We start from the raw sequence: 11,265 nt of genomic DNA on the forward strand, positions 1-11,265 counted from the left end.
TATTTAACTTTTAACTATGAAAACTCAGGATTCATGGATGTTTATTGTTAACTAATAGACAATTTTGTTATTTCTCCATTTTAGCGATTCATATCTCTTTCTTTTAAAAACTCCGGTCTTGTTTTTTCTCCTGTGTCAGTACTTTTCTTTTGGGCTTAGGGTCTAGCGGAAACAACCTCTCAACCCCTTCTTACCCTTACTAAGGTAGAGATAAGGTTTTTGCGTATATCCTGTCCTCCCCAGATCCCACTTTGGGTATGATGTTGTTGTTGTAAGCTAATTAGTCTTGTTTCTTAGTATAGATATTAATTCATTTTTTCTTTTTTTTCCCTCTTTCGTTGAGAAATGACTTATAAAAGTGAAAATTCATCTTCCTTTTCCCCCTTTTCCTCTCTTCTGTTGCATGAAAATTCATGCTTCTAACTTTTATCAGATTCGTATTTGAAGTTTTTAGCCGGATTTCATCTTTGTACTTATTCACTTTTAAGTAAATTTTTGATGTTGGAGTGTGTTTTTCATTGTTCAGCTTGTACCATTGACCTTCTGGTTTCTCTTTGTATTATTGATCTTTAAGAAGCTTATTAAGTTCTTGAGCTGAGGGTCTTTCTGAAACAGCTTCTCTACCTCCACAAGGTAGGGGTAAGGTCTGTGTACGCTCTACCCGTCTCACACTCTACCTGTGGGACACTGGGTATGTTGTTGTTGCTGTAACAAGCTTATTAAATTCGAAGAAAACTAGTTTCTGTTCCTTTTCCTCTTTTATCCCCCCTTAGTACGCGCAACACTCCTCTAGGAAAAAAGTATGGTTACATTCACTTGTCATCCCTCTAACCATTTTCGGTTATCTTCATTCTTACTGTTTTTCACACTCTATCCTTTTTCTGCCATAATGTAACTTAGCACACTGATGTTCAGTAAAGATTCGTGATTGAGATTACAAGTTTAATTTCTGTTGGCAGCACTTCATGCTAAAAACGCAAACAGTTCTAATCCTGAAATAGAACTGGTCAGAAACATTTCGAGGTTACATAGTGATACCTTTAAGATTATGTTGCTTGTGTCCTCCAAAAATGGTGCTATGCTCATGTCCGATCCTCCAAAAATGCATCACTTTTGGAGGATTCGGCACACACCCGTGTCTAATAGTATTTCTGAAAAGTAGGAGAAACATAGCCTTAAGATTCACTTGTTCTTATTCTTAAACCCCAAGTCTGAGTCTTTTCTCTTAGCGTCCTGTATAATGTGTACATAGTCATTAGACTAGGTTGGTTCTAGTTCGGTAGAATTTAGTACATTGATTTTGATCAGAATTGGCTTATGTATGTGTTGTTTCTTCGAGCGATAACTTCATAAGTCATTCTGTTTTGTTTTGATTCGTCGTATCAGAAGCAAGACTGCTTTCCCTGATGTCTTATACGGTGAAAGCTTCGATATTTCGCGAGTCCTTACATTTCATGCAAACTGGAGATTGCCTCAATTTCATATCTTTCTGTTTGTGGCTGAATACGTTTCTTACTTCAGTTACTGAGCCTTAGAATACGTTTTTAAGTACTCTAATGGTGCATTAAGATAACAAAGTAGAGTGTCTAACAGAAGAGACCTCATAGTGATTCACACACGTGTGTGTGAAGGAGATTTAGCCTGTTATGGGATAATTTACTTCTTCCTCTTCTTTGGTGGCTGAATTGCTTCTTCATCCTCATCTTCTTCCTCTTCCTCTTCCTCTTCTTCATCGTCCTCTTCTTCAACAGTTTCTTCCTCTCCTTCAGGGCCGCCTTCTTCCTCGTCATCATCTTCATCCGGTTCATCATCATCATCTTCATCACCTTCACCGTCATCTTGGTCATCTGGATCGTCTTCACCACCACCTTCATCATCATCTTCACCGTTCTCTTCAGCACCACCTGCCCCTTCACCGCTGTGTTTCTTGGAGTTGCTTCCATTGGTGTTTGGATTATTACTCACATTTCCTACATCTTCCGATGAGAGGTCTTCGCCTTCATCTCCATCGCCATCTCCATCCTCGTCCCCTGATTCATTTCCGTCTTCCTCAGCATCAAGAGGCTCTTCTCCCGTTTTAGCCTTTTGTTCTAGTAGCTTCAAGTACCCCTAAAAATAGAAACATTGAAATGAAAATACGAAAAACCAAAGCTTGCGTAGGCTCTTCCTCTTATGTCACCTTGTGTTTGACCACTTCCAATATGCATATGATTATCAAATACAATTTTAACCTTGATGCCAACGTATAGTTCAAAGAAAGGTCGAAGAGAAAATACAACAATAATATATTCAATATTCTCACAAAGTGGGGTCTGAGGAGGATAAGTATACACAGTTCATACGGTTAAAACTTAAACGCACCCGGTGTATACATCAAATTAATATTTTTTACCATGATTAAATAATTAAATTAAGTAAAATATATGTTAATTAATCATGGTAAAGTAATACAAACTCTAAATTCAAGCATATGATATGTATGTATTGTCTTGGTGTATACACCGAGTGCGTGTAAGTTTTTTTCCATTTCATATCACTACCTCACGTGAAGAGAAAATGATTAGGAAATGCTTTATGTTTAGGGATTGGTTTAAAATTGTTTCTTAATAAACTTCTCCACCGCATATTTAGCCAATTGTGATCGGATCTTGATTCTTCAACCTTGTACTTCACAAAGGTTCGGTTTTACAGTTCATTTTCATAGGAAAACAATGACAACGTGCCTGTGAGCATAAAGGATGGAATATTCTTTGGACATAATTATTCCCACATTTATCTTTTGACACAAAAAATATAAATGTTTCATATTTAAGTGGACCTACTGACTAGTCGAATTTATGCGACCGCACTCCCCATTGCAACATCCAAGCACGGGAAGAGGGTTCCAAGAAAGTCTCAGTAGATTGGCTCTTATATAATAGCTAGAAAATTATATAAGAAAGGTAAATCTAATAAGACAAACTTGATAGAGAAGTTGATAGGCGGAACCAATCCATAAGTTTCTTTATAAGATATCATCTATTGCACCAACACAATCATCTTTACATAGTTCATGAAGTCCTTTGTCATTTATTTTCAAAAATAAATCTCTACACACTTATAAGTTGGCTTTCTGATATGGTGTTGGAGTCTCACATCGGTGGGTTAAAGGATATTTGGTCCCCTTATATGGTCTTGGGCAATCATCCTCTCATGAGCTAGCTTTTAAGGCTGAGTTAAGCCCAAGGTCCATTTCTTTATCATGGTATCAGAGCCAAGCCCACCCAATTCATTATTTTCGATGTTGGACCTCCGATCTTATACTATCCACGCTCTCCAGATGTCCAGCCCTAGGCATGCGGGGTTGTTGGAGTTCCACATCGGTGGGTTAAAAGGTCCTTGATCTCCTTATATAGTTTTGGACAATCCTCCCTCATGAGCTAGCTTTTGAGGTTGAGTTAGACCCAAGATCCATTTCTTTATCATATGACATGCGTATTTTAAATCTAAAGGAGCTAGAGTTTTAGCTATAGGTTCGATAATTTTAATTAAATTTTATATTCATATTAAAAAATTAACTGAATATACAAAGAATTTATTCAAAATTCAATTAGCTATATTTTTTAAATCCAGTGCTTGTAATTCAAAATTCTAGATTTGCCTAAAAATGCTTTATGGATGGATAAAATAAAAGTTAAAAAAAGAACACTATCTTTTGCTATATACGACACGGACACGTACACGTACTGAATCAATATAAATCAGGAAAATATCTAGGCTCCGGCGCATGTTAAGAAAAGTGGAATATATTCTGACAGCATATAAGATTTTTTTCCACAATAATCTTATCTACTCTATTTAATAAATTTGAAAAACAAGTGATAATCTAGGATTTAATCTTTAGTACTACTATTGAATAAATATACTGGGACGTGAGGGTTAAATTGTGTATTAATACTCTATCAAGATTCAATTTTTAAAATTTGATTGTGTAAACACATAAAATTTTTAAATTTATATGTAATACTCCTTCCGTTCGCTTTTAGTTATCACAATTTTTTTAATTATATTTCTATTTTTACTTGTCATTTTTCTCATATCAAGAAAAGATAATTTTTTTTTTCAATTTTATTCTTAGTAGTATTAATTATTTTTCTCCAAATTAATTTTAACACATAATGTAAACATAATTTAATAAAGATATTATGATAAAAATAATTATATTATTAATTATTAAATTAATAATAATTAAATTAAATTAAATTAAATTAAATTGTGACAGTAAAAGGGAAAGGAGGAAGTGATCTCCTTTTCAAGTTATGTGTTGTTTTTTGGATTTCGAAATTTATGCAAGTTTATTTTTTATCATGTTTCATATATCTTTTAAATATTTTAAATCATCAATAATTGTGACTTAGGTTTTTTTACTAATTTTTAAATATATTCAAAAAAAACTTGAAGGTTTCATATCTAAATTTTTGACTAAATTTAAATTGTTTGACTGTAAATAAATAAAAAATAATACATAAATTGAAACATCTAAAGTTCGACTACTAAAATTTTAATTATGAATTAGTAACACATAAATTGAAACTAGAATATAAAAATTAACCCAAGCTATTTTGAAGTACCTGGATGAGAGTGGAAGTGAAGATGTGAGCGAATAAAACTAGCAGTGATTCACCAGCGCAAGTTAGAATCCTCTGTCTAATCATGGCAACACTGAGTAATCTCGTACTTGTCTCCATCCGTACGGTGCAGTACAATTACCAGTTACAATAACTACCGTCAGATCCCTACATCCATTAATTCTCAGCCGTTAGATTATCACCAAACACACAATTTCAAAATATATAGAAATTGGAAAAACGAAAAAAATTAACTAACAGAAGGAAAAAGAGATAAAATTCAGCTAATCGAATACATTTTCTTTTTGCCGGAAAAATAGTCTACGGTTCATCGGAAAAATTATTTTAGCCGGAAAACTGAAAGCGACGAGAAGAATTTCACTTTTAACGAAGTAAAGAAGAAAAAAAAATTGAAGTGGTAAAAATTCAGCTAATCGTAGCCGTAAAACCAGAGAAAAGGAAAAAATGGTTAAAAATATAAACTGAACCGCGGAATTTTCTAGAAGAAGAAATTGAAATAAATAAAATTCAGCTCATTGAAGCCGGAAAACTCACCGGAAATATCGGTAAAATTCAGCTAATCGGAGACGTAAAATCAAAAAATAAGGAAAATATAGTTAAAAGTATAAACTAAACCGCGGAATTTTCTAGAAGAAAAAAGTGAAGTAGATAAAATTCAGCTAATCGGAGCCGCAAAACTCACCGGAAAATAGAAAAAACAAAGAGTAAACTTTTCCTAAAAAAAATGCTCGGAATCTTGTAGAAGAAAAAAAAAGCTGAAGTAGATAAAATTCAGCTAATCGGAGCCGGAAAACTCACCGAAAAGATAAAATTCATCTAATCTTAGCCAGGAAACTCACAGAAAAGATAAATTCAGCAAATTGTACCCGGAAAACTCACCGAAAAATAGAAAAAACTCAGGAAGCAAAGAAAAAAATAGTTAAAAATATAAACTAAACCACGGAATTTTCTAAAAGAAGAAGCTGAAATAAATAAATTTCAACTTATTGGAGCCGGAAAGTTCACCGGAAAGATAAAATTCAGCTAATCATAGCCGGAAAACGCACCGGAAAACCGAAACTCAGGAAGCAAAGGAAAAATAGCTAAAGAATGATCTGAACCACGGAATTTTCTAGAAGAAGAAGCTGAAATTAATAAAATTCAGCTTATCGGAGCCGGAAAACTCACCGGAAAACAGATCGGAGCTCCGGTGAAGCAGATCGGAGAGTTTTGAGAGCTATATAGTAGAGAAACTAAGATCAAACGCAGCGTTCATTTTGGACCGTCCGATGGAGAATACAGATCAATAGAGATGAGGGATAAATATAATAAAGCTTTGATGAAGGTAACTCTTCCAAGTGGTTAGTGAGAAAGCTGCCCGTAATCTCTCTACAGACGTTACGGGCAGTCCGGGTAGCGTTTTCTCCCTTAAGGGTCGTTTGGTAGGGCGTAAAGGATTAGTGCAATATTGTGTTAGTAATATTTATATTAATAATGTTCATTTAGTTATACTTGCATAAGTTATGATTTTTTTATATATATAATATTTAATTTGGTCTATTAAAAATAATATAAATTATATAATTTTTATAAAAAAAATTATTTTTTACAAAAATATCCTTCATAAATATGGTGGAAAGAATGTGTAAAAGATTTTGAGAGATAATTACGACTTTAGTCGGATTAATACATGAATTAAGATCATTGCATTACTAATACCATGGATATCTATGCATTACTAATACACTTCTTAATATTAAATAGAGTGTGTAAATAACGCAAACATTAATAAAAAAATAATAAAAAAATATTTTAAACAAGATATTAATACTTCCTCCGTTTCGAAATAAATAAATTGTTGGGGTATTTATTGGTGTTTCAAAATAAGTGAATCGTTGAATATTTTTTCAAATTTACCCTTATGATTTGACAACTAATTAATTTTTGAAAAGGTATTACCAAGGTCAGTTTTTTCTTTTTTTGAGGTAAAAATGAAAAGTTATGTTAAATTTATGTCTTTAATGCTTTTTTCTTAATCTGTATGCTAAAATTCAATAATTCATTTATTATGAATGGAGAAAATAATACACAAAGATAATGCAAACATTAATCTTTTAACACACTCTATCAAACGACCCCTTAAAATATCGATTGCCTCAACCTGTCCGAACATTAGTACCGAAAATCAAAACATAATTGAGTATATTCTTTCATTTTTATTTTTAGCATGCTTTTCATTTATTAAAGAGAGACTACATTTTTTATTAATTAAATAAAGATGAATACAGAATCAAATGAGGGTATGATGTAAAAATATGATTTCTTAAGTAATGTGAGTATTAATTAGAAACGAAGAAAGTAGTAACTAACCAATTACTGTCAAACCTGGTGATAAGGACAACGTTTGTCAAGAGTTTTACCATTTATATATTGAGGTATTGTTATATAATATGTTGATCGTATTTAATGTTTACATATCATTTAGCTGTTATATAAGATTATACAAAATATTAGTTAATTATCAAATTTAGTAGAAAGAATGTACCTACAACAACAATAACATATCAATATATTTTCATTAAATGAAGTCTAAGAGGGCAAGTATACGCACTTAAACGGTCCATATCATTACCTCAGAAGTGAGGTAGAGAGACTGTTTTCGATAGATCGATTAAAAAAAATAATTTAAAAAAGACATAATATAAAAACAAGAAATAATAGGTATCAACACAAAGAATAATAACATGAACAAAATTACAACAAACAATCTATTCGAAACAACAAATATAACCAGCAATCTAAAACAAGACTAGCACTATGACTAGGATAACAAAAGAAAGTATTTCTACCTACTAGCAAGGCCGCACTTTTTCCTCATAATCTTCTATTCTAATTTGTATTCAGTACATATTCTTATCTAGATTCATATCCTTGATAAATCAAAACTACTTCATATCATGTCTAATCACCTCCCCTTTGTCATTGACTTACCAAAAAACTAGAAAGAAAATAGAATGTGAAAAAGACAAACATTATGAACCCTTTTTCGTAAACTTAAGATCTTAATTGATGGACACTATTTAAATATAATTTTATTTTGTTTTTTGATATTTATACTTAAAATTTACTATATGAATGACATCAAAGAAAATTATCATAAATATTTTAAATTTTCTTTTTATACATACATATATATATATATATATATATATATATATTCCGTACACAATATTTGATTGTAACCATTATCGAGTGTTAATTTTTTAAAAATTGTATCGCTATAATACTTGTCAATGTTGTTATAGAGAAATAAAAAATCGATTCTTTGAGAAAAATTAGACTCTTCATTTACCGTTATAACGAGGTTTTATGTATTTTGTAACTGTATGTTATCTCTTGTTGTTGAAGTCTTCAAGAGAAAGATGCCTTGTAGTTATATACTTACTCTAGTTAACTGCTTACTATGGTTTAACTTACTATAGTTAAGTTTGTATGGTTTAGAAAGAGCTAATGAAGCTCATTTAACTTGGGTTATTGTTTGAACTGGGCCAATTGTGTAACAGAACATGAGCAGAAATTTTATGGGCCTCAACATATTTATACTGTTTCTTTTTGGGTAAAGGACACAAACGACACTTCAAATTAAATTATTTTCATCAAAATAACTATGAAATTTAAATTTCACTTTATAGCCATTTCAATTTATTGACTTGTTCTATACCGTTTCTACATACCCTTCTATACAGTTTCTATACATATCTTACACATATAAATATTTTATACAAAAATTATACAATTATGATACACAATTTATACAATAATTGTATATTTTTCTACATGTTTTATAAAACAATTATACAATTTTCATGCACTTTCTATATATATTTTATAAATATACATATTCGATAAAACTATGCAATTTCTATACATATATCTTAAATAGACACATATTTTATTTAACAATTATATCGTTTTTATATAATTTAATTATTATTTTAAATAATAAAAAAAGCAGAATATTTGATTAGTTAAAAAATTTATAGCAATAATAAATTGAAATATTTTTAAAAGCGGTGAATTGCCCAAGTTGAATACTGTATTAGTATTGTATATAGATTGTATCGGTATTGTATATGGACTGTATATGAACTACGTAGGCCAAAATGATCCAAATCAGGAAATGAATGTAAAGCGAAAATAGTATATCCGACTGACCACTTTTGAAAAGTTTTCAAATTTGGGCTATTTGTTTTAAAAAGTGCTATAGAGTGTCCTTTTCCTTTTATTTTTGAGTAGTGGACTATTGAAAACGATGTCTTTGCCTCTAATCTAAGGTAATGGTACAACCTGCATATATTCTAGGGAAAAAGACATTGTATAGTCTTTTTAAAAAAAAGAATAGCTCAAATTTGAACATATGGACAAAAAATGTCCAGTCGGGAAAAAGAATTCCACTTTATGGCCATTTCTTGTTCTTTCTCAATTTGGGTCACTTTGTTCCATGTTGTCCAGATACAATCTATATATAATACTGATGCAATCCATATACAATACTGATACAATTTTCAACTTGGGTCATTCGACCCTTTTAAAAATATTTCAGTTCTTTTTTTGCTATAAAATAACTGAAAAATAATTTTCTTGATTGTTTAAAAATAATAATTAAATATAATTATATAAAAATGGTATAATTGTTATATAAAATATGTATCTATATAAGATATATATATAAAAACTGTATAGTTCTATCAAATATGTATATGTATAAAATATATAAAAAATGTATAAAAATTATATAATTGTTGTATAAAATGCGTTGAAAAAACGTAAAGTTATTGTATAAATTGTATATTGAAACTGTATAACTTTTCTATAGAATATTTATATGTATAAGATATGTATAGAAACTGTATAGAATGTGTGTAGGAACGGTATAGAACAAGCCAACAAACTAAAATGGCTAGAAAGTAAAATTTAAATTTCAAGGTCATTTTCGTGAAAATAGTTTAATTTGAAGTGTCGTTTTAGTCATTTCCCCTAAATTTTATGGACCTCAACATTGGCTATCTTTGATTTGGGCTTAGGCCAATAAATGGGCCTGCAGCATTTGGGCCTGAAATTCAGTAGGCCAGAGTTTGGGTCACAAATTGGTTCTGCAATGTTGTTCCCTTAAACAATTCACGGAAAAAAACACATAAATCCCAAACTTTTGTCATTACTCAATACATTTTCTAAAATAATAAATTTATTATATTCAGAAGGTAATAAAGTAAAATTACTCTACTATTTATTTTTAACATTTCTGAGTTTCACATCTGAACTATCATGTCTCTAAGTTTCCTATCTGAACTATTAACAACTACTTAGCAAAACACACCTAAACTGTTAATTGTTTGAGTTCCATACCTAAACTTTTAGATAGAAGAAGTCAACCATTAATAATTTAAATGTGTTTTGCTAACTATTGGTGATAATTCATGCAGAAAACACATTTAATAATTTAGATATAAAAATTAAACAATCAAGATAGGCAAAATGCTCTATTGGACCCTCGTACTATGTCAGTTTTGTAAGTTGGACACTTCTACTTACATATTTGTCATCTGGACCCATGAACCCACGAAAAAGCTACATTTTAAACACTTTTTTGGAGAGTGTAAGACACTCTCCCATTTTAGCTACCACATCAGCTGCCACGTGTGCCATGTCATATGCCATGCGTGCCATGTCATTTAAAAAATAAAAATAATAAAAATAAAAAAAATAGAAAAAGTATTACATTAAATTCCAAGTCATTTTAAAAATGCTACTTAACAAATTAAATATTAAAATTAATTTAATTAAATAAGAAAAATTTGAATAATCATGCTTTTAAAATTTGAAAAATTTGAATAATCATTTTTAAAATAAAAAAATAATAAAAAAAATTATTACATTAAAATTAATTAAATATTAAAATTAATTAATTAATTTAAATTTAAATCAGTAAAAAATTAATTAATTAAAATTCTTAAATAATTAATTTATTTAAATTAATTAATCTAACAACTTTAAAATTCCTACCTAATTAAAAATATTTACTTAAGTAATTAATTAATTTAAATATGATTTACATATTTAAAATATTTAATTTAAATTAATTGTGGGGGGAGAGGCTCAGTGGGGTGGGGGCTGGGGGAGGGGGTTGCGTGGGGCTAGGTGGGGTGGAGTGGGGGCTGGAGGAAGGGGGTTGGGGAAGGGGTTGCGTGGGGCTGGGTGGGATGGGGACGAGCTGGCTGGGGTGAGGTGAGGGGCTGGGGAAGGGGTTGCGTGGGGCTGGGTGGGATGGGGACGGGTTGGGTGGGGGGTTGGGGAAGGGGTAGGGGTTACGTGGGGCTGGGTGGGCTGGGGTGGGGTGGGGGGCTGGGGAGGGGGGTGGGGGGGGGTGGGGGAGGGGCGGGGAGGGGTGGGGAGAGGTTGGAGAGGGGTGGGAATTTTTTTTTAAATTTATTATTTTTAATTTTTTAAAAATATTTTTAAATTAAAAAGGATGGAGGAAAAAAGGAGGGGCTGGGGGTGTGTGGCTGGGGACGGAATTTTTTTTTTAATTTTTAAAAATATTTTTAAAATGATTTTTTAATTTTTAAAAATAATTTAAAATTATTTTAAATATATTTTT

General features: G+C 31.0%; 1 protein-coding gene across 2 annotated transcripts; it reads right to left on the reverse strand.

The window, feature by feature from the left end:
- Positions 1–1,450: 1,450 nt before the first annotated feature.
- Positions 1,451–6,066, reverse strand: LOC107870200 (prostatic spermine-binding protein). Of its 2 annotated transcripts, none has more exons than XM_016716645.2 (3): positions 5,796–6,066; positions 4,611–4,775; positions 1,451–2,109 (listed from the first exon to the last, which is right to left on the reverse strand). In XM_016716645.2, the coding sequence occupies exons 2-3, from the start codon at positions 4,725–4,727 to the stop codon at positions 1,657–1,659; spliced, it is 570 nt and encodes a 189-aa protein (XP_016572131.1). In that variant the 5' UTR covers positions 4,728–4,775; positions 5,796–6,066; the 3' UTR covers positions 1,451–1,656. The 2 variants fall into 2 exon arrangements, with proteins under 2 accessions (XP_016572131.1, XP_047268407.1); XM_047412451.1 differs by having other exon boundaries at positions 5,675–6,056.
- Positions 6,067–11,265: the final 5,199 nt, after the last annotated feature.

This window comes from Capsicum annuum, chromosome 5 (genome assembly GCF_002878395.1).
Source record: "Capsicum annuum cultivar UCD-10X-F1 chromosome 5, UCD10Xv1.1, whole genome shotgun sequence".
Classification (NCBI taxonomy): domain Eukaryota; kingdom Viridiplantae; phylum Streptophyta; class Magnoliopsida; order Solanales; family Solanaceae; genus Capsicum; species Capsicum annuum.